Source organism: Carcharhinus amblyrhynchos, chromosome 2 (assembly GCF_965287045.1).
Source record: "Carcharhinus amblyrhynchos chromosome 2, sCarAmb.v2.hapA, whole genome shotgun sequence".
Lineage (NCBI taxonomy): Eukaryota > Metazoa > Chordata > Chondrichthyes > Carcharhiniformes > Carcharhinidae > Carcharhinus > Carcharhinus amblyrhynchos.
Window position 1 is genome coordinate 24695928 of NC_137325.1, and position 24423 is coordinate 24720350.

Consider the following 24423-nt stretch of genomic DNA (forward strand, 5'->3'; position numbering starts at 1 on the left):
TAATGACCTACTTGTCAGAGGGAATAAGTTCCCTATTGAAACCCCGTAGCAGTGTGGAAGAATTAAATTAGACCACCTCTTAACCTTCTCTGTTCCTGAGAGAACTGTCCTAACATTTCCAACTTCTCTCCATAACTGAAGTCCTGACCCCAGTAACATCCTGGCAATCCTCCTCTGAACCCTTTTTAAGGTCTTTGCTACTCTCCTGAAGTTTGGTGTCAAGAATGGCCCACAGTACTTCAACTGAGGCAAAACCAAGTGAACCTGTGGTCTGAAATGTTTGCATTAAAAGGGCATCCATATTTCCTTTGCACGAATGGGTCCTTGTCATTGAGGCTCATTGGAGATGACCCCTTCGAAAAAATTCAACCGTAGCACAGTCAAAGGTGCTTTATTAAACATTTGTTCTCCTACCTTCATAAAAATCAGAGGTGCACAAGGTGCTGCCTATGATGGTGTTGAATTTGTTGATTTCCTTGCTGCATTTCATTAGTTCCTGAGCCAAACATTCATTTAATACTGTGGGGTAAGCCACAAGCATCCCCATTATATTCTGTTCAAAGTATGGATTGAAGCAACCATCGACTGCGACATTGGTGATGACAACTGTGCCTGGCTGCAAGCCTGAGAAAGAGAAGATAACTCAAAACCAAAGCCCAATATAATGAACAATGTTTATAAATGATACTGTTCCCTTCATTAATATATATTTAAAAAAGCAGAGGTCCCAATGCTGACCTCTGGGGTATACACTTTCTATTCGTCTCCAGTCTGAAAAATTACCATTCATCACTAATCTCTGCTTTCAGTCTGGTAGCCAATTCATATCCACACTGCCACTGCCCCTTCAATCACAGGGTCCTCAATTATACTAACAGGACCACTATGTGCTATTTTATCAAATGTATTTTGAAAGTCAACATAAATATCAACCAAAATTCCCTCATCAACTATTTCCATTACTTCGTCAAAGTACTCAATCAAGTTTGTCAGATCCAATTTGCATTTAAGACATCTATGCTGGTTGTCATTTACTAACCCGTGCTTTTCAAAGTGATGAGAAATGTTGTTGTGGATAACAGTATCTTTCTCCATTGTCGATCCTAGGCTAACTAGTCTATTGCTACTGGGTTTATCTGTCTTACTTTTTTTTTTGTTGAACAAGGATACAGCATTTGAGCTGTTCCAGACCTCTGATACCACCCTTGTTTCTCAGCAGGATTGAAAGATCATGGCCAGTTTCTCTATTTCCACTCGGTAAACCAGGCTGTACCCCTCTGGACAGGGTGACTTTTCCACTTAGAATACTGCCAGCTTTTTTAGTACCTCTTCTTGAACTACTTTGCCTCATGCAATCTCTCTACTTTCTTTCTTCTTTACTGTGCCATTAGCAGCATCCTCATTTGTTAAAAGTGCTGAAATCATTTAGAGCCTTAGTCACATTTGACACTACCACAAAAAGATGACCCTTTTAGTTCTGAATCACCCCCATCATTCCTATTCTTTTAACTACCCTTTCACTCTTGATGTTTTTAAAAAGTGTTATCCAGTATTCATTACTCAAGCACTCTTTATTCCTTTTCTCAGATCTGCTTGTATATATAGTCAAAAGTGCAGGTGATTATCTGGTTGTTTTATGGACTCATTGCCCCCTATATCTGCTGTTCCACATTTATACAGTGAATATAAGATTAGCTTTTATCATATGGATAAGTGATTCATGCTCGGGAATGCAGTGATCTGAATAGTTCATTATTCTAAGCAGACATGCACAATTTTAATTCAGAATCCATCACAGGTCTGTACTAAAGGAGCATTACTGCATCCCAAAACCAGACAGATTTAATCAGTACAGACGTCAAGTGACATGATTTGAAATCCATTTCTTATCAAAAATGTGATGTTGACATTTTAGATGTAGGAAGAGTGACAAGAAAGAACAAAAAACATAAGTCTATAAAATTCAAGCTAGTGAGAGATCGTCATGACAATGCTAGATATGAATGTATGTCTAGGATCTGTACACAGAACCATGGAGGATTACAGCATAAAACAGCCTAGCCAATTCATCAAGTTTGCACTGATGTTTTTCGTCACCTTTAATCTCAATCTCATATTTGCTCACCATGCCTTTTCATATTCCTCCTTTTCAAACCATCATTCAAATCTCTTTTAGAAGTATTTATGGTTTCTGCAATGGTTTGTGACAGTCCATTAGCACTGAGGTTATGGTCAATGTTCATAGTGAGAACATTCTGCTTCCTTTTCATGGGAACAACAGGAGGAGGCTATTTGGCTCATCGTGTCTGCCTGGCTCTCCAAATAAGCGATATACTGCATACCATTCCCTCCACCTTCTCCCTGTAAGCCTGTGTGCTACTCCTTTTCAGATAATAATCCAATTCCCTCTTCAATGCCTTGATTAAGCCTACCTCCACCACACCCTCAGGCAACACTTTCCAGTTCTTAACCACTCACTGTGTAAAAAATCTTTTCTCATGTCGCTATTGCTTCCTGTGACAATTACCTTAAATTACCCTCTCATTCTTAATCCTTCCAACAGGGGGAACAATTTTTTTTCCTATGATCTCTGTCCAGGCCCCTCATGATTTTAAGTATCTCTTTCAAATCTCCTCTCAAACTTTTCTCCAAGGAAAACAATCCCAACTTCTCCAATCTATCTACATAATGAAGTTCCTCATCCCTGGAATCTCTTCTATGAATCTTTTCTGCACTCCCTCTCATGCTTTCACATCTTCCCAAAAGTGTGATGCCTGGAACTGGACACAATACTCTAGCTGAAGCTGAACCAGTGTCTTACACAGATTTCGCAAAACTTGCTTGTCTGGCACTCTATGTCCCTATTAATAGAGCCTGACATACAGTATGCTTTGTTAACTGTGCTCTCAACCTGTCCTTCCAACTTGAATGACTTATGTGCAAATTCCCTCTTGATCTTCCCATTGTTATCCTTCCACCATGTTAAGTTATAAGAAGCCCATCTTTGATCACCTTCTCACTCATCTCTCCATTCATGTCCCCTCTTTTTCCCTTCCCAGCCCCGCTTTCTTCTGCCAGCCCTAGAAAAAACACACCCCTGAATTACATCAACCCCTTCAAATTCCAAACTATCTAGCCTTTATTCACTATAGCAATTCTGAAACTACAAATCTGCTTAGAAATATTGCCTCACTTGCTCCTTTACCCACTAAATCAATTACTTTTCTATCCTGGTCATTTTCCCTGCATGTGCCTCATCTCCTTTATGTCCAAAGGACACAGACTGGAATATTTATGCTGGTTTAGCCATTCATTGACAGATATGCCTGAAGCACAAAGTACCACCAGATTCTGCTCTCTCCAGCCAAGAATCATCATGTTAAGAGAGCTGACAGCTGCTTTAAATGAGGGGCAAACTCAAGAGATCAGTATTAAATCTTTGGGGGGGATTTTGACCTCACACTGGGATCAGCAGAGTGGAGTCAAAATCCCGTGAGATTCAAAAAGCACGGTTCACTCTGGTATGACCATGCTTTCCAATTTTCATTAGCCCTCACTAGTAATCAGGTTCAGGCCCATAATACTTATGTCAGTGAGGTTCTCAACAGAATTTTTAAAACATTAACTTGTCAAGGGGATCCCTCCCAGGATGGAGTGTAAATATAGCTCCTGGGGGAGAGGGACACAATCAAGCAGTGGCCTGGCAGTTCACCCCTGGCACAAGTTAGAACTGCCGGGGCATTGGTGGGGGTTTGGGGTGGGGTGGGGGGGTGGAATGCCAGCAATGATCTTGGATGGGATGGGGAGGTTGGTGGTGATCATTGGAGTATGATGGGAGTTGGGGGTTGTTGTTAACTTTCTGTTAGTAAAAATCTCTATGCAGCTGGCTTTGCTGGCTCTAAAGTACACCCCCCCCCCCACCCCCACCCACCCCCGACCACTCCATCAGAGTGATGGTGCAAACCTCAATCCACTTTTTGTTTAGCTGTCAGTGTGAATATTCCAGGAGAAAATAAACCAGTGGAGCCGGAGAGCTCCACACTGGTTCTCTTGCTGGAATGGATACTTTGACAAATCATGGTAAGTTTTCCCTGATTTTTTTTTTGACTTTGCAACTCCATACTCTCAGTGATTTAACTTTCAGCAGCTGTTTGAATATCACTGTCTAGTATGGCTTATTTCACTTTCTTACTTGAGTTTTGCATTAAGAAATTGCTTGGTTATCTAGCCTGTCTGATTCGATAACCTTTTTCTTTAGTCAGGATACTGTACCTATTCCACCTGAGGTGCCAATACGAAAGGCAACAACATCAGTGCACTTGGCATGACAGAGCAATTTGATGAGCTCATGCAACATGATTGAGATTGAGGGAATCCCCATGCCATGCTGAAACAAAACAGAAATTTAGATTGTTATGTACATTTTCTTTGTATTTTCTCAAATTAAAGCCCCCAGTGCCTTTAATATAGTAAATGTCTCGAAATAAATTTAAATGGATATTTAGCAGCAGCAGGAACAGGGCGGGAAGAGACTAAAAGCATCACTGAAAAGACAAGTTTTTGTACTGGTCAGCTGGGTGTCTGAAAAACAGGATAGCCCATCACCAAATAAACCACCAGTCAAATTACTGAGAAATCCCCACTCAGTGTGGACAACTCTCCCCACAGGGGCAACTTGCACTTAACTAAGCACTGAAAACTTGGCACACATTGGAGAGTCTAAAACTTGGTAGTTGCCAAAGTACACAAATAGATACCGCCAGCTTTTAATCAGCCAAGGCAATGCAGCTTACCTGCACATCACACTGGGAGCTTTCCTGCTGCTTGTTGGCTTTCAATACTACCTGAAATGGAGTAGCATCAATTCCAAGCTCCCAATATTGAATTAGGCTGGTTGGTATTTGTTAACAGTGTTATGAAATGCTCTAAGTCTGCTGGACCTGGGTATCTGGGAACTTAGTCTGCCATGTAGGGTTGACTATGTCCTAACTGCCCAGCACATTGAGTCATTTCGATTTCAAGGAAACTCTGTTCATCTCTTCCCAACAATTGGTCATCAACCACAAACTAACACTTGTCAGACAACATGCATCGGGAATTCTCTCATGTTGTATGGAGGCAGCATAGCTAACCCTAACATCTATGAATAGGTTGCCACCAACATCCTGTCAACACCATGGACATGACACCAACTACACAACATTAGGTTTACAAGTTGAAGGTCCCAGAGCTTTATCAGTAGTTTCTTACCTTTATTCCACACATTCATGGTAGATGTGAACTATTAGCAGCTTTCCAGCAAGTTTTCCAAAGATTCTTCATCAGCTATTTGATAAACCGTACCCACATCAATCCCCACATCTACCCTCCAACCACTTGTTCCACTCCCATTGCCAACTGCTAACTTTAATGGAAACATTTTTCATATTCATTCAAGGGATATGGGTTTTGCCAGTTAGGCTGGCATTCATTTACCATCCCTAATAATTGACCTTGAGAAGTGAGTGGCAATCTGCCTTCTTGAACTGCTGCAGTATGTGTAGTGTAGGTACACCCTCAGTGCTACTACAGAGGGAGTGCCAGGTTGTGACCAGTGACAGTGAAGGAAAAGTGATATATTTTCAATTCAGGATGGTGAGTGGCTTGGAGGGGAGAAGTTAAAGTTTATTTATTAGTGTCACAAGTAAGCTTACATTAACACTGCAATGAAGTTGCAGTGAAAATCACCTAGTCCCCATTCCAGCACTTATTTGGTAACCGAGGGAGAATTTAGCACGGCCAATGCACCTAATTAGCATGTCCTTCAAACTTCCAGGTAGTCATGTTCTCATATATCAAAGAACAAAGAACAATACAGCACCCTTTGGCCCTCCAAGCTTGCACTGATCATGTGTTCCTAACTAGACCATCTCTTTGAATCCCTCTATTCTCAGTCTGTTCATGTAGCTATCTAAATAAGTCTTAAATAAGTCCTTGTCCTTCTAGAAGGTAATGGTTGTAGGTTTGTAAGGTTCTGCTAAGGAGATTTGGTGAGTTCCTGCAGTGCATCTTATAGATGGCTGCCTCAATGCATCAATAGTAGAAGGAGTGAATGGCATAGAGAATGGCATAGAGACTAAATAGACTGGATTTGTACTCGTTGGAGTTTAGAAGGATGAGGGGGGATCTTATAGAAACGTATAAGACAATGAAGGGGATGGATAGGGTAGAGGTAGAGAGATTCTTCCTGCTTAGAAAGGACAGCAGGACTAGAGGGCACAGCCTCAAGATAAGGGGGGGGGGGTCAGTTTAGAACGGAGTTGAGGAGGAACTTCTTCACTCAAAGGGTGGTGAATCTCTGGAATTCTCTGCCCATTGAAGTGGTGGAGGCTACTTCGCTAAATACATTTAAGACATGGGTAGATAGGTTTTTGGTAGGCAAGGGAATTAAGGGTTATGGGGAGAAAGTGGGAAAGTGGAACTGAGCCACTTCAGATCAGCCATGATCTTATTGAATGGCGGGGCAGGCTCGAAGGACTAGAAGGCCTACTCCTGCTCCTACTTCTTATGTTCTTATCCCTTCCACAAACAATCAAGCAGGCTGCTTTGTCCTAGGATGGTGTCAAGAGTTGTTGGATCTGCACTCATTCAGACCAGGCGAAAGTATTCTATCACGTTCCTGACTTGTGTTGTAAATTGTAGACAGGCTTTGGGGAATTAGGAATCACCACAGGTTTCCAACCCTTTGACCTTTACTTTTAGCGCAGTTTTCACAAGGCTGATGCGATTCAGTTTCTGGTCAATCCCCCAGATGTTGATTGCTGGGGGATTCGGTGATGCTAATGCAATTGAATATCAATGAGAAATGGTTAGATTCTCTCTTGTTGGAGATGGTCATTGCCTGGCACTCGTGTAGTGCAAATGTCACTTGGCACTTGTCCGCAAGCCTGGTCTTGTTGCATTTGAACATGAACTGCTTCAGTATCGCAAATGGTGAACATTGTGCAATCATCAGCAAGTATGTCCCCTTCTGACCTTATGATGGAAGGAAGGCCATTGATGAAACAACTGATGGTGATTGGACCCAGACACTCTTCTAAGGAACTTCTGCAGTGATGTCCTAGAGCTGAGATGATTAACATCCAATAACTACAACAATCTTCCTTTGCACTCGATATGAGAGCTTTCCCGCTGATTCCCATTGACTCCAGTTTTGCTAGGGCTCCTTGATGTCACATCCAGTCAAATGTGGCTTTGCTAGCAAGAATCGTCACTCTCACCTGACTTCCAAAGTTCAGCTCTTTTAACCATGTTTGAACAAAGAAGCTTAGTGGCTACAATGGAACCCAAACTGAGCAGCCAGTGAGCAGGTTAAGCAAGTGCCACTTGATTACATGGTTGGTGACCCCTTTCGTCACTTTACTGATGATCAAGAGCAGGGAGCGATAATTGACCAGGCTGGATCTGTCCTGCTTTTTGTATACAGGATATACCTCAGCAATTTTCCACATTGCTGGTAGATGCCCCAATGTTGTAGCTGCACTGGAACAGCTTGGTTAGGAGCGTGACAAGTTCTGGAGCACAAGTCTTCACTACAATTGTCGGAATATTGTCATTGGCAGTATCCAGTGCCTTTAGCCATTTTTTTTGATATCATGTGGAGTGAATTGAATTGGATGAAAACTAGTATTTGAAATGCTGGAGACGTCTGCAGGAGGTACGATGGGTCATCAACTTGGTTCTTCTGGCTGAAGATTGCTACAAATGTTTCAACCTCATCTCTTGCACTGATGTGCTGAACTCCCACATCATTGAAGATGGGAATATTTGTGAAACTTCCTCCTTCAATGGGTTGTTTAACTATCCACCACCATTCACGGCTGGATGTGGCATGATTGCAAAGCTTAGTTCTGATCTGTTGGTTGTGATGTTGCTTAGGTCTGTCTATCACTAGCTGCTTATGCTGTTTGGCACGCAAGTAGTCCTGCGTTGTAGCTTCATCAGGTTGATACCTCATTTTTAGGTATGCCTGGTGCAGCAGCTGGCATGTCCTCCTGCACTCTTTATTGAGCTAGTGTTGATTTACTGGCTTGGTGGTAACGGGAGAGTTGGGTATATGCCAAACCATGAGATTACAGATTGTAGTTGAGTACAATTCTATTGCTGCTGATGGGCTCATGGATGCCCAGTCTTGAGCGCTGGATCTGTTCCATTCTGTTAACTACCTCTAACTTAGAAGTCATTTACGATATGTGCAGTTTAGACCAAAATTGTTTAGTTCCAAAACTTGGCATCAATGATCACCCACAAAGCAGGGATCAAATCAGGTTTTCTTTGAGGGCTAAGTGTGAACTTTCTCGGTATTTTTTCATTTTTGGGAGTTATCTTTTGGTTTTCAAGAGTTTCCTTCTTCATGAACTCCATTGTTAGCTGATGCAGTCATGAAGCAACATTATCTTCTCTATTTGTGTTGGTGAGACATAGGAGCAGAATTAGGCCACTCCACCCATCCAGTCTGCTCTGCCATTCAATCATGGCTAATATTTTTCTCATCCTTATTCTCCTGCCTTTTCCCCAGAATCCCTGATCCCCTTATTAATCAAGAATCTATTTATCTGTCTTAAAGACACTCAATGACCTGGCCTCCACAGCTTTCTGCAGCAAAGAATTCAATAGCTTCACCACTCTCTGGCTGAAGAAATTCCTCATCTCTGTTTTAAAGGATCATCCCTTTAGTCTGAGGTTGTGCTCTCTGGTTCTAGTTTTCGCTGCTAGTGGAAACATCCTCTCCACATCCACTCTATCCAGTCTCGCAGTATCCTGTAAGTTTCAATAAGATCCACCCTCATCCTTCTAAACTCCGAGTACAGACCCAGAGTCCTCAACCATTTCTCATACAATAAGCTCTTCATTCCAGGGATCATTCTTGTGAACCTCCTCTGGACCCTTTCCAAAGCCAGCACATCCTTCCTTAGATATGGGGCTCTTTATAAGGTTTTCATCTTTAGATAGATGACACAAATACCAAAAATTGTATATGCACACATACACACATTTTTATTAAATAAAATGTTTTGTTAGTTTATAATAAATTAATCTCCCCTGCTCCGTTTCCAAAAAATGAAAATTCTAGTTACTTGACACGAGGTAGCTTATTGGGAATGTATATCGCCCTTTGAAAAATGAATTACAAGCACACCACAGCATTATTTGGTCTTATTCTGCCAATTTTAAGTTTCTTTCCCCTTAACACTTGTATTGCTGGCAAACATGTTGATATATCAATTTCCAAAGGTCCAACTGTGCAACAAGGGGGATACATGCAAATTAATTCTGCAGCATGAAGCTAAACATTAGGTAATGTTAATTAACAATTATTTATTATCAAAGCAAATAATCACCTGCACTTTAATAGATATAAATTGGAAAGACAAAAGGAACATTCATTGTAGTTCTTTGTACCCATATTAAAAATTAGCCACATTCTTGGGATTTTACTCCATGACACGTATGCTACTATTCCAATATTCCAATGATCCATTTCATAAATACCAATTTAGGAAATTGAGTCAGATTTTGGGAAGAACCCAAACTAACATAATTGACCTTGAATGATTCAAGTTCAGTAGAGGATTGAGGACAGGAGTTTCTAATTGAAAATCTGAACTAAAAATGCCAAGCATTTTCTCAGGTATCATATCAAATAAACTCTATTCCATTGGCTTCATAGACATAGGACATTGTAATTAATCACTTAACTCCTCTGCTCCTCGTCACAGAATCTCCTGTTCCATTTCTCCTTGCTGCTCCTCCAATCATAGACTCTGGACATGATCTTCCCAGCCGTTCATGCCACGTTCCCGCTGCAGTGAGGTTCAGAGAATTTGGTGGCCAGCCAAATCTCCATTCACTGCAGCTGGATGGAAAAATCCCACCGGTGTAAATTGTAACAAAATTCCAGACTCTGTCTTGAGGAGCAGCAAGGGTGGGCACACCTGTGATTGGGGGAGCAAGAGTAGTGAGGATCAGAGACACAGCGGGGGTGATTTTACCACTTTGTGCCTGATGTCTCACTTCTCACAATCTTACTGGCACCAGATATCTGGTACATTCAGCCTCCCGCCCATTTTCAGCAAGAGGCTGAATAAATTAATTAAATCAAATTTGAACGCATCTAGCATTGATTTATTGAGCCTGTGATGCTATCATTGAGGCTCACTTGTCTTTGTGGGCTCATCTGGAGAGGGTCTTTCCAGTGGCGATCATGTATGTTGCTCACAAACAGGGACCAATAGTAATGGCCTCGCTGATAGAACTGGAGACCATTGAGGTTCTCCCCCCACCCTGGCCCAGAAAGTCAAAGGTAAGGGTCTGGCAGTGCAAGCCTTGCAGTCTGGCATTGCCCAGGGGGCGACACCTGAGGGGGCATAACCTACGGGGGCAGGCTGATCAGCTAGGGAGTGAAGGCTGCTGCAACTCTGCACCATGATCATGGGGGGAGGGAGGGAGGGAGTCCCCCACTGTGACTCTGCATTGCAATCGGTGTAGGGGAAAGTAGAATGCGATTAGTCTGGATAGCGGAGGCAATATTTCCAGATGGTCAGGATGCTGGGTTGAGGCTGGCTGTCGCAGCAGAGGCCTGACAGACCTCTCTCTCAGACTTGTCAGGTCTGTACTGGTTGCCATTGCACATGTGCAGCCACAGAGGTCTACATATGCGCAAAAGCACCTTCTGCTGCTAGAACAGGGGCTGGCTGGCAATTTAAGCTCCGCCCCTTTCCCTACATGCAACAAAAGCTTTAGCTCATTTTTTTCATGCACTAAGTGCATAAAATTATGGATTTGAACTCGCCTATAAAAAAGGAGAGAAACTCTCCCATTTTCCCACCCATCGTAAACTTAGAAATTCTTTGGTAAGATCAGTCCCAGAATCTGTGATTGGAAAAGTAACTCCTCTCAGATTCTAGGAGTGATCTTACCATTATGTGCCACCGGCCAATGGGTGAGGTAAGCCAGTAAGATCGTCAGAGAGCTGAGGAATCAGGTTCACACCTGATTTCTCATCTTTTGTGATCTTACTGGATAGCTGATGTAACCAACCTCCTGCCCATTTCCAGCAAGAGGCTGAATAAATTATTTAAATTCAATTTGCATGTGATTTAAATGGAATTGGTGAGCACGGGACGCTATCGTTTGGGCTCACTTCCTATGAGGCCTCAATGGGAGATGTTCTCTCAGGTGAGAATCACAGCTGGTCCCTAGTAACATGGACCATTTGTGATGGTCTCACCAATAGAACCAGAGGCCACTGAGGCCCACTGGGAGGTCGAAGGCAATCAGGGGTGCTCCTTAGGCAGTATCAGGGCTTGAGGGGGCTTGACCAGGCCAGGGGAAGGGTCTACAGGGTAACGGGTTGATTAGGTAGGGAGGGAAACCCCCTGCAGGTGATTGGTGCAGGAGGGAGGGTGGCCCTGCTGCCACTCTGAAGATGATCAGTGGAGTAAAAAGTCTGACAACCGATTTATTTATTTAGTCCAACCGATTTATTTGATAGTAAACGCAAATAAATCGGTTGGACTAAAACCTGGTGTTGTTGGACTTTTTACTGTGTTTATCCCAGTCCAATGCCGGCACATCCACATGATGATCAGTGGGACAGGGAAGGGAAGGGAAGGGGGCGATCAATTTGGGTGGTGGGGGCTGGATTGAACAAAATTTTTTCACCACTGTGGCTGAACATTGGAATTTTCCAAGCTTTTTATGGGCTTAGGTGGCAAATGTGCCCGCTGCCCTCATGAATTTGAATACTGCTACAAACTCTGGTAGTATTTTCTTCTGAATATCAAAGCAATAAATGGTTTTGGAAAAGAATAATAAATAAGTGAGATGAAGAAATATTCCTCACTCACTTGAAATCATGTAAGTGTAGGATAAGAGGTTTCATACATCTTTTTAATCACCCAAAGTAATATGTTGCTAAACAGTTACAAATAGGTAATATATATCCATCAGCATACTTACTTACATTTTGTGGTTACTTACACTGACTGCAAGGACAGGTCCCACTTTGTACATGCTGTAACGGTCCGTGTTTGCACAGATATTGGGAATGTCATCAGTGGCATGCCCCAATCCTAACAGCTCATTCATGTACTGACTGAAGGCTTTCATTCGCAACCCACTTCCTCCGACACATACAAACTGCCACATGAAAAAAAGAAACCATGGCGTCATTTTTATTCATCAGTCAACAAACGCAAGTGCTATAATCCTTGGCAGGATTTTAATACTCACGGGCAGATGGGCATTGGGCAGTGGTGAATGGGCGGGGAGAATGTGGGTGTTGGTCAGTTAAAATTGCAAGGTGGAATGCGGAGCAGGACTTTGATGTGTTTTTGCCCCCATGCAGATTTCCCAGAAGTGGTTGGGCTGCGGGGGTTGAAATTGCACGCAGCAGCGGTAGGCGGGCAGGCAACACACCTGTAAGGAAGCCAACTGTCTGCTATTTTGAGGTGGTTTTGAAATTTCACCTGGGCGTAAGAAATCAACAGAGCATCAGCAGCTTGTCAGCTATAAGGAGGTGACAGCTCAGTGTCAGGTGAGTGGGAGATGAAAATGAGAGTGACTGAAAGCAACGAAGTTGAGAAGCATCATAGCGCATGAGCAATAAACTGGAGGGGTTGAAAATGGGAATAAAGATCAGGGGTACATCACTGAAAGGGTCTCTGAGGTCCAACTCTCCCATTCAGAAGTAGGGGATTGAAAGACTTTGAGACACGAGTGTTTCGTTTGTCAGTGGGTCTTGCGCGCTCAGAGTCCTTGGAAGGTATGGCGAAGAGGTAATGCAAGTGAGAGAGCGAGGGAGAGAGGCAGAAGAGAAGAAAGAGAGAGAGCTGCAGCCACAGCTGGAATGGGGCTGCAACACTCAGAGGGGCAGCAGGTTCACGAGTTCTTGGAAAAAGACACATGAGGAGGGTGCAGAAGGTCCCGAATGCAAGTGTATGATCATTGAAGATGGTACCCAGCTAAAAGGGTTCACTATAAAAGGCTCTGCATCATGAGATATCATTAAAGTATCAACAAAGAGTGTGGGTGCTGTCCTAAATGCTGTAAGAGATTTGAGTCTAATTGGATATGGTAACAATCTATTGCTTGTGGTGGCACAGATGATGGTGGCAGTCAAACTTTACTCCTCAGGGTCATTCTAAAATTTGTCTGCAGGCATCTGTGGGATATCCCAGTCAGCAGTCCATCACTACATCAAGTTGCCATGTACCACAGAAGGGCAGGGCAATATCTATAGATCGGGCCAGACAGTTAGGAAAGGCAATGGGATTGGGGCCATTGCTACTTATCCCCTGGTGCAGGGTGCAATCAACTGCATGCATCTGGATATCAAAGTTCCCATGATATGCACAATCTTCTTGTGTTCTTCAAGGTTCCCATAGCGTAGCCAGGAGCTTTCATCAATGCTTTCAATTTGTTGAATGTACAACTATAGTATGTGCACTGTAAGAGAATTCTGGCATGTGGAAGCTGATGCAACTCATTCATTCTGAGACATTTTCAGGTGCCTCAGCTTTTCACGTGACCCAAACTCCTTTGTAGTTGGATACTAGGTGACAGGGACAGAAGACACACCGTCTGCACAGGTATAGGAAGCCATCAGCAACCACAAGGGCAACCACATTGCAACTGCAGAGGCAACCACTGGATATGCTTGCTGGAAATAAGGTTCAGATCTTTGGATAGATCTGGAGGATCCCCTCACTATGCCCTATCAAGAATCACATGCATCATTGTGGTGTGCTGTGCTTGGCACGTCTGGCATTCCAGAGGGGAGCAGCTTTGAAAATTGAGGAACTCCTTAAAAGCACTGCCTCTTCCTCTGAGGAATTAGTCCATGTCTAAACGCAGAAAGACCTGGACAATATCCAGGTTTGGGCTGACAAATGGCAAGTAACATTCATCATACAAGTGCAAGGCAATGACTATCTCCAACAAGAGATAATCTAATCATCTCCCCTTCGATATTCAATGACATTGCCATCACTGAATCCCCCACTACCAATATCCTGGGTGTAGTATTGACCAGAAACAGAAGTGGGCTAACCAAATCAATACTCTGGCAACAAGAGCAGATCAAAGGCTAGGAATCCTGTGGTAAATAACTCATCTCGTGACTCCCCACAGCCTCTCTACCATCTACAAGGCACAAGTCAGGTGTGTGATGGAATGCTGTCCCTTTGTCTAGATGAATGCTGCTTTAACAGCATTCAAAGCTTGAAACCATCCTGGTCAAAGCAAGATGCTTGATTGGTACCTTTTCCACAAATATTCGCTCCCTCACTCCCGGTGTACACAGTATACTGGAAGATCTCTCATTCACCTCAACCCCTCCCTTCTCCTCCACCCCCACAGATGTCATGCCCCCCACTTTCCTGATCAAGTGTTCCCCACCTTTCCACCATTGCGAATGGCAAAATCCAATACTACATCCCACTATCCCCAGTACGGCCACACCTCCTTCATATCAGTAAAATTCAGCCCAGTCATTCTGAGAGCTTACCTTGACATCGCCAAACATAGCACGGAAATCATGAGTTTTCGTTCCAAGGTCAAAGTGATATAAAACATCTTCTTTCAATGTTTCAAGATAAGGGTTTGATGCATAAACACATTTTGCTCTGCAAGAGGAAAAAGCAATTGGCATTTTCGTAATAAGATTACTGCTTTAACAGCCATTAAAAAGTGCTTGTCATCATTTACGGTGCATTGTAACCTCATGTAAACATTCATTTATCATGTGAAGATCCAAAGTGCTTTTAAAAATGAAAGCAATTGACATCACAGACTGCCTTCCATCGACAAATATAAGCAGAACGCATCTTGTACTCCATTGCCCTAAATGTACCATTGAAACAGACATTCAGTGTGACTGAAGGGTTAAGAAATTCAATTTTTGAAAATGCACACTCAAAAATCTGCTTGCAGTAACATTTGTTGCATTACTTTCAGTAAAGAACTGAAGTGTTGTCAACAGGGGAGAAAACGTGCTAATGTTTTTAAAATACTTTTTCTTTTAAAAAGGTAATTATCGAGAAAAAAATGATTAATTCTGATGGGCTGCAATATAAAGAACATGTGGTCCTGAACATGCAAAGAAATCTGACACTCATTACTGCAAAGAAAGAAAAAGTGTAGAAGTGGAAGTAGCGGACAGTGGAATTGGAAATTTAGCGCTGGATTTTCATCCCAAGTGGAAATTATTGTCAGGTGTAGTTGGAGGGATTGGGGGGGGGTGGTGGTGGTGGTGGTGGTGGTGGTGGTGGTGGTAGGGGTGCTGGTTGGGTTGGGCCAGCTAACTCAGAAAAGAAGTCAAGGTGCTGAGGTTGCGCTGTTTACAAGACCTGCCTCGGTGCTGTGGGGCTTGTCCCAGTTAAAATAAAAACTCAAAGGCCTTCCAGCCCTCACCATGTTCCTTCCATATCACCTCATGCCCTCATCTACCCTCAAGGTCCCTCATGCCCCTAAACCAAGCTAGACTTCTACACCCACCCCCATGATCCCTCAGTGATCTGAGGAAGAACGAGTTAGAAGACTGGCATCTTAGACTTGGCATCAAGCTCATGGCCCACACAGCAATAGTGATATTCTCTCCCCTATATGACTCAGAGATGTATAGACTATCAGGCAGCACAGTAGCACAGCTTGGGTCACTGTCTGTGTGGAGTTTGCACATTTTCCCCATGTCTGTGTGGGTTTCCTCCAGTCACTCCTGTTTCCTCCCACAATCTGAAAGACATGCTTAGTTAGTCATACTGACCTGAATCGGTGCCGGAGTGTAGTGACTAGGGGAATTTCACAGCAACTTCATTGCAGTGTTAATGTAAGCCTTACTGTGGCTAATAAATAAACTTTATGTATGGCAAGCACTTCAAAGCCCTGGAAAAGTAACACCAGTGTTGCCTCCGCAAGATCCTGCAAATCCATCGGCAGGACAGGTGCACCAATGTCACTGTTCTTGCTTAGGCCAACATTCCCAGTATTGAAGTACTGACCACGATTTATCAGTTCCACTGAGCAGACACATCAACCAGATGCTTGAAACGAGACTGTGGAAACAAGCACTCTGTTCGAAACTTTGACATGGCAAGCGAGCCCCAGGAGGGCAGAGGAAACACTTCAAGAACACACTTAACGTCTCCTTGAAAAAGTGGATATCCACTGACATCCGGGAATACCTGACACAAGACTGCCCAAAGTGAAGGAAAAGTATCCAGGAAGGAACTGAACACCTTGAGTTTCATCACTGAGAGTAAGCGTTGATTGTGAAGAGAATACTTTCAAAGAATCAACGCAGCTTTGACAGAGTCTGACCAAATATCTATAGGAGCCCACGTCAGCTGCTTGGTGCAGTGATAACAGGGCGCACCTTGTACTGAGGACTAATTTTTCACTCAATAAATTAGCCTACGGAGTGGATATAAAGCAACAGAATCAGTTGCCTGGACCTCACAGAATTGCATGATAAAGAACAGATTTAGCAGGAATCTCTGGTGACAAAGATCTGCAGGTCGATTATCCACTCATACAGATTATGCATCAAAAAATTACTAATCTAAGCAGAATTGCTGATTTGCAGAATTTCTAATAAGTTTTAGCATTTGACGAGGTACGAGGCCCAGTAATGTTTAGCTTTTATAGACTTATAATTGGTTATTCAGATATTCTAACATTTATTTAGTTATTATGGTACTACACACAACAATTTTTTCACAGCTACATGTTGCACTTGGCAATATCATCGAGACACGTTGGGTAAGCTTCACGTAGATCTGGGAATTGCCAAGCTTTCCTTTTCCACAGCCTCTCTTGACTCCGCCACTGCCTCTGTGTTTTTATATTGCTTGTCCAAATCAATTGCAATTTCCTTCAGGTAAACATGGAGAAGGCTTTAGGCATCCTCTTCACCTTCTATCACAAACACCATGGGAGGGAATTTCCCGGTGCTGCCTGCCACAGGAATTGGAGCAGGTGGGGAGGGTGAACATGCAAAGGTCTGTTGACTTCAGGTGAGATTTTCTGGTTTTGGGGTGAGTGTGGCTGGAAAATCCCACCTCCTAATACTTGTTACTGATTCTATCCAGGTCCTTGACCACTCTGACAGACTGAATAAGACCCTATAATTTTTGATATCTTATTTGACCCCAAAGCTCTCTTTCTAACACTGTCAGCAAGATCTCCTACACACACCTCTGCCCTGATTCAGCCCACCTGCTGCTGGAACCCTCATTCATGCCTGAGCTCCAATATTCCTCAGCCCATTCCCATCTTCTACCTTTGGTAAACTTTAAATCTCAAACTCTCCACCCATATCCTAACCCACCTAGTTCCATTGTCTCTCACCATTACTTACTCCTACTCCTATTGTACATTAGGTTTAAAATCACCATTCTTATGTTCAAATACTCATGGGAATGCCTATAGATTCCTTGAACACAACGATCATTAAAAATACCTGGCCTCTTGTACATTCCTTTGCTTTTTGCTCTTCAATTGAACCATGCCTTCAATCACCTAGAGCCTAGAGAATGGAATTCTTTCAATATATGGGCAGTAGAGTGGCACAACAGTTAACACTGCTGCCTCACAGTGCCAGGGACCTGGGTTTGATTCCAACCTTGAGTGACTGTTTGTGTGAAGATTGCACATTCTCCCCATGTCTGCGTGGGTTTCCTTTGGGTGCTCCCACTGTCCAAAGATGTGCGGGTTAGGTGGATTAACCATGCTAAATTGCTCCTCAGTGTCCAAAGATTTGTAGATTAGGAGGGTAAACGCGTGGGGTTACAGGGAGTGCAGCTGGTTATGATGCTCGGTCAGAAAGTCGGTGCAGACTCAATGAGCCAAAAGGTCTCCTTCTGCACTATAGGGATTCTATACCTCTCAAAGACCCAATCCTCTTTCAAGATCTTTGAACTATGCCTGTGAATCACCTTGGGATGATATTCTATGTTGAAGGCACTATATAGAAGCAAGTGGCTACTGGTGCAGTTTACTTTAAAGCTGTGGTAATGTTTACCACACAAGTTCTGAAATATCATTAAAACTAATAATTAAAGGCTAGGATGCCTTCAGTTATTTTCCATGGTAATTCAATTTTGCCTGCTGGAGGCAGTGAGATTTAATGTGTAGCATCATTAGGAATGTGCACTCAGATAAATATTTCATGCAGTACTAGTTACAAATAACAAAGCTGACTTGCTGCAGGGTCCTAGAAAATAACTTAATCTAAATGACAGATAATGTCTCAAAATATTGAGCATATCTATGCAAACCAGGATTTAAATAAATACACTACAGTTGCAGAAGTGCACATCTGAACATAAGATTTTTCAAATTCAGCATGAAGGCACCAGGAACACTGCAATTGCAAGTATTGTACCTGTCCAAGCCACATACAGCAAGGTCCCAACATGCAATCTGCGAGCAATGGGGTGGCATATTCAGCAACCATTTAAAGGGAAGCCTTTTTGACGTAAAAAATGTTTTGCAATAGTGGAGGAAATGTTAAAAACTGAAATAAATACATGATAATATTTCACCCCCTCACTGGCAGGTTGGAAGCTGAAGGAGGCAAAAAGGGAGAGGAAAAAAGGAGGTGGGGGGGGGGGGGGAAGGAGAAGGAAGAAATATTTGCACATTTTAGCATTTTTCATGATCAATAGATGTCTCAAAATGCTTTAGGACCAATTAGGTGGGTTTTTTTTAAGTATATTTACTATTGCAATGTGGGAAAAGTGGCAGCCAATATGAGCACAGCAAACTCCCCAAAAACAGCAACATGATGCGATGGGTGCGGTCAATCTTTTTAATGCTAATTGTGGAATAAAAAACCTTGTTATTCCTCATAATAAAGATCCATGGGATCTTTTGCATCTACCCAAGCAGGCAGATAAGTCTCACTTTATCATCTCACGTGAAAGACAGCACTTCCAACATTGTGTCTCTGGTACTGCACTGGAATGCTAGCTTTGATCCTAGAATGCCTACAATATAGAAGAACACCATTCAGCCATTGAGCCTGCACCTGACAACAATTCCATTTTATCCCCATAATCCCACATATTTACTCTACTAATCCGCCTGAAATTATGGTCAATTTATCATGGCCAATCAAGCTAACCTGCACACCTTTGGACAGTGGGAAGCACCTGGAGGAAACCCATGCAGACATGGGGAGAATGTACAAACTCCATGCAGACAGTGACCCGAGCCGGGAATTGAACCAGGGTTCCTGACATTGAGGCAGTAGTGATAACCATTGTGTCACCGTGCCATACCTTGTGCCTCCGTACCTGAGCCTGAGAGGGTGACATGGGGCTGGATTTTACACCTGGTTGGGGGGGGAGCGGGGAGGGTGGTGCGAGTTGGTACATGGAAGACACAAGGGATGGCAAGCTCACCCACTTCTTAGCTGTCCCCCTTTAGACACGGGAGGACTGGCTCTGGAATCAGCAGCCTAACCACTGTTTTTAAATAATTAACGGTCAATTGAGCTTGTTAGCAAACCAACTGACCAGAAAATGATTGGCATGGGCATGCAGACAGGAGGGTGAGCATGCCTTTTTAAAAATAGTTTTAAAGGCAGGAAAGGTGGAAGTCACGGCATTTGGAAGATGCCCTTTGAGCACTGGGAACTGCCCCTTCCCCATGGCATTACCTGCTCCCCCTTTTCCTCTATGCCTGGCTTCCAAAGCATGCCCTCTTATTCCCCTGGCCCTCACTCCCGCAGCTAGGCTGCCCAATTCCTTCCCATCCAATACCTGGTCTGGACAGCATGGGTCAGCTTCCAGTCTGATTAGCGGGCAGCTCTTGAGGGCATGAAGTCCTTCCACTGAGGGGCAGAAGTCACACTCACAGCTTGTTTAACCTGTTGGCAGTGTGTTACGATTGTGGGCTATACACCCATCCTTACAAAATCCAGTCCTCGAATCCAAAATCTTGTGACTCAAAGTGTAGTGCTCCCAAATGAGCCACAGCTGAAAGTATGAGTGCCAACCCTGCAAGGTGTGCTTACGTCATTCATTCACAATTAACATCGGTGTGTCCCTTGATTAAAGCTTGTGATATTTCAGACTGAGCCTATGTAATCGTGTCATACAAGGTTGGTTTGACCAATTGGACTCCTAGTGCAGCACTTTTTCCATCAGGACCCAAATACCGAGAATTCGGAGCATGGGTGGAATGGGATTTTCTGCTAGGAATATAATATTGCCAACATTACCATCATTTATTTAAAAGCCGATTTAAGAATCAACCTACAAATCATCACTCAACTGATTGTTATCCTCAACAGTTGGCTGACTGCTTGAGCCACACTATATCAGAATGAGAATCAGTGATTGAATTTACCATTAAATAGAGATTACTGTTTCTTTCTCTATCGACAATACACTGCCATATTGGATTAACTAATAAACAATTATTGATTTGTAAGGAAGCAATGGAATTGGAATAATAGATGCATAGTAACAGAATATGGAACTTGGACTCTTTGCATTCCTGGTGTGTGAATTACAGCAAAATTAACTAAACAGGAAGTTGGTGAGGTAAGATTGAGCAAGCACAGCTTTTGAGTTACTTGCCACACTATTCATAGCCTCTGATCTGCTCTTGTAGCCATGTTATTTATATAGCAAGTCCAGTTTTGTTCTGATCAATGCAAACCCCCAGGAAATTGATAGTGGGGGATTTGGCGATGGTAATATCATTGAATCTTATGGCGAGATGGTTAGATGCACTCTTGTTAGAGATGGTCAATGCCTGGCATAACATGAATGTTACTTACCACTTGTCAGCCCAAGCTTGAATTTGTCCTATATTGCTGCATTTGGACATGTTTCAGTATCTGAGGAGTCAGGAATGGAACTGAACATTTTATAATTATCAGCAAACATCCCCATTTCTGTCCTTGTAATGAAAAGAAGTTTTCTCCCTAATTCCCTTTGACTGCAGTTTTGCTCGGGCTTCTCAATGCCATGTCAAATGCTGCCCTGATATCAAAGACAGTCGTTCTCACCTTACCGCTGGGGTTCAGCTCTTTTATCCATGTTTGAAGCAAGACCATAATGAAGCCAGAAGTTGAGTGGCTCTGGTGGAAACCAAAGTGATGATCAGTGAGCAGGTTATTGCTAAGCAAGTGTTGTTTTATGGTACTGTTAATGGCCCTTTCTTCACTTTAGAGTAAGCTGATCGGCCAGTAATTGGCCAGGTTGGAGTTGTCCTGATTTTGTGTACAGGACATACCTGGGCAATTTTCCAACATTGTAGCTGTACTGATACAGCTTGCCTAGAGGCATGACAACTTCTGGTCTTCAGTACTATTGCCGGAATATTATCCGAGCCCATGGCTCTTGCAATATCCAGGTCTTTCATTTGTTCGTGAAGTGAATTGAAGACTGACAGCTCTGGTGCTGGAGGAGACTGAGATGGATTGTTCACTCGGCACTTCTGGCTGAAGCTTGTGGTCTCGACTCAATCGTCTTTGGCTCTTCTGTGCCTTTAGCTGTTTTGGTCTTGCTGACTGTCCAGTTCTATTGCACTGTTGGTATGAAATTGGAGGACACTGATCTCATCTGGGGGACGCTTTGCTTCACAGTGTTGGCACAGTCATTCTACTGGTTGATTAGGGTATTGCTTTCCTTAGCCTGAATGTCCTTGTTTTTGTGCTAGACTGCAGGATTTCCTTTATATCATGGCTTACTTTGTCCTCTTGAAATGGATCTGTGCTACACATGGAGTGCAGACTGCTTAAAAACTAGATAGCTTCCTTGACGGTTAAATCTTCCTTCAGTTTTAACATGCCCAAGAGTGCGTCATCCACTATTCCACAACTCTTCTGTCCCTGAGAAGTTCAGATTTTAGATCTCCACATTCATAGCCTCCAGCTATTCAGTACAGCTTATTAACAAAGTCGATGGGTTCTCTGGGCTGCTGCACGCACTTACTAAATTTAGCCCTTTCAAGGTCTTTGTTACTTCTTAGGTTAAAATGAACATCAAATGATTTTTGTATTTGTGCTCAATTTGAAGATGATTTATTGTTTTCTTGCCTAGTGATAATGTGATCTGCAATCAGGGCTACTGAGTCAAGCAATGTGTTAATTTATTCAGCTTCTGAGTTTTGATGCATACTGGAATAATCATGTATCTAAGAACTTTTCTCTTCCGATGTTCCCAATAATGTGATTGATCTTGGCCTTAGATAAGTCCAAAATAATCTGGAAGAGTGGATTTCTGATCCACAGTTAAAAATTTTCAAAGTGTAGGTTCGGCTTTAAGAAGTTGCCGAAATTCAAGATGGCGCCATTATTTTGAAGACAGAGGGCAGAATTTTCCAGTCCTGCCTGCCATGGGCATTGTAACAGGTGAGACATGGACCATGCACAGGTCCGTTCACCTCGGCTGGGATTTTGCGATCTTGGGGCGAACATGGCCGGAAAATCCCACCCAAAGGGTTAACTGCACTTGCAAGCTTTGGCGGGCTCCTGCTGCAATGACGCTCACACTCAGCCTTAAAAAAATTTTAAACCATGCCTGCTTGGATTGGTGAGTTGCAGGCTTCTCCATTTTCATGTTATGCTTTAAGGTGACAAAACATTAAATGATGGCTTTTGCTGGTCTTTGAAGCGGATTCTTCTGGCGTAATTCTTCTGTCGTAATTCTTCTGAATTAATAAATTAAACTCTTTAATTAAACCCCTTATTGGCCTTCATGGACAGAGCTCGGACCAGATGCTGACTCGGGATTTTGGGTATTCTGACGGAGTTTTAAATGGCAATTTCTGACCGCTGCATTTTTTTTTTAGAAGTTTCTCCAGACTTACTTCATCCTAGAATTTAAAAACTCTAGCTCACCCCTGCTAGATCTGCTGCTGATACTGAGAATTGAAGTCAGACTTCCAGGACATCCCATGGAATCTTCTGCTGCAGTGAGGAATTTTAAATTTCTGCCTTCAACTCCTAAGCCTTTATTTGAAGATTTTCCCCCACGGCAAGTTGCCACAAGGTAGGATGTTTGATCGGTCCAAATAAAATCCCTGTAGTTTTAAGTCTGTTAACTATACGAACCATGGGATACACACACGTACATATGTATATAATATATATAAGAAGGTCCAGGCTAGAAGCTGGCTCCATGCTTGCTTGTGCACACAGCTCTGTCCAATACTAAACTGACTTCAAGGTGCAAGGCCTATTATTTCTTATATCATCATGTGGCCAGTACTGTACTCAGTCCCTATATTTTATGTGCCATCCTCTTATACGGCAGTTTTTGTGCTCAAATTCTGCAATGGGACTTGGACTTTCAATCATCTGACTGTGAGGTTGAATCCTATCCTAGGGGAAGGCGGGATCAAGCTATGGGGTTGGAGGATCAGCAATGATCACAATGAATGGCAGAGCTGGCTCGAAGGGCCGAACAGACTCTTGCTGCTCCTATTTTCTATGTTTCTAACTGAGCCATAGTGGACATAGAGGTATGTATATTTGTTGAAAATTATGTATTAATTTGTTAAATGCTAGCTTGCTTATCTGTCATCATAAGAACATAAGAAATAGGAGCAGGAGTAGGCCATCCAGCCCTTCGAGCCTGCCCCGCCATTCAATAAGATCATGGCTGATCTGTCGCTGCTCAGTTCCACTTTCCCATCTCATCTCAAGATATTCGGTTGTATCAAAGTACCCTACCACTATTTTCTCAGTGGCACTGAAGGTAGGAGATAAATGCCAGTCTTAACAATGCTCGCAGCCCAAGAACGAAGAAAATGTTTAAATACTTGCTAGATAACTTAAAGTTACTGTATGATGACCCTGGGCATGAATGTGACAAGGGAACAGCTCAGCAACCTTCAATCATTATCCGTATTCTTCATGAAAAGTACACAAATCTGAATCAGAAACAGGGCTGAACATTCTACAGTTGAAATTAGTATTTGTTAAAGGCAAACTGATGGAGATTTCTGATGAAGTATCAGAGAAGGTTAATGAAGGTAATGGGGTCACTGTGGTATGCATGGACTTCCAAAGGACATTTGATAAGATCTCACACAAGCTCAAAGCCGGGTGTACTGTCAGGGGGCTCCACTGGGGGAGGGGTAACCTCCTCCATTGGTAGGCCGGGGGGGGGGGGGGGGGGGGGGTCTCTTTCTGTGTATGTGGGGGTGGTCATGCAGGTGACACCCCCACCCCCACCCCCTCCCCCTCCCCCCCCAACATACACTTTCCGCTTAGAAAGGATAGCGGGATTAGAGGGCACAGCATCAAAATAAGGGGGGGGAGGGGGGCAGTTTAGATCGGAGTTGAGAAGGAACTTCTTCACTCAAAGGGTGGTGAATCTCTGGAATTCTCTGCCTGTTGAAGTGGTGGAGGCTACCTCGCTG

General features: G+C 43.1%; 1 protein-coding gene across 2 annotated transcripts in view; it reads right to left on the bottom strand.

The window, feature by feature from the left end:
• The window catches only part of LOC145353127 (uridine phosphorylase 1-like), a 67750-nt gene that overhangs the window by 21620 nt on the left and 21707 nt on the right, over positions 1-24423 (bottom strand). For both annotated transcript variants that reach the window (XM_080203523.1, XM_080203534.1), the window contains exons 4-7: positions 14549-14666; positions 12022-12180; positions 4273-4387; positions 415-624 (exon numbers count right to left, since the gene is read on the bottom strand). In XM_080203523.1, coding sequence (XP_080059649.1) covers positions 415-624; positions 4273-4387; positions 12022-12180; positions 14549-14666 — 602 coding nt within the window. The remainder of the gene's footprint in view (positions 1-414; positions 625-4272; positions 4388-12021; positions 12181-14548; positions 14667-24423) is intronic.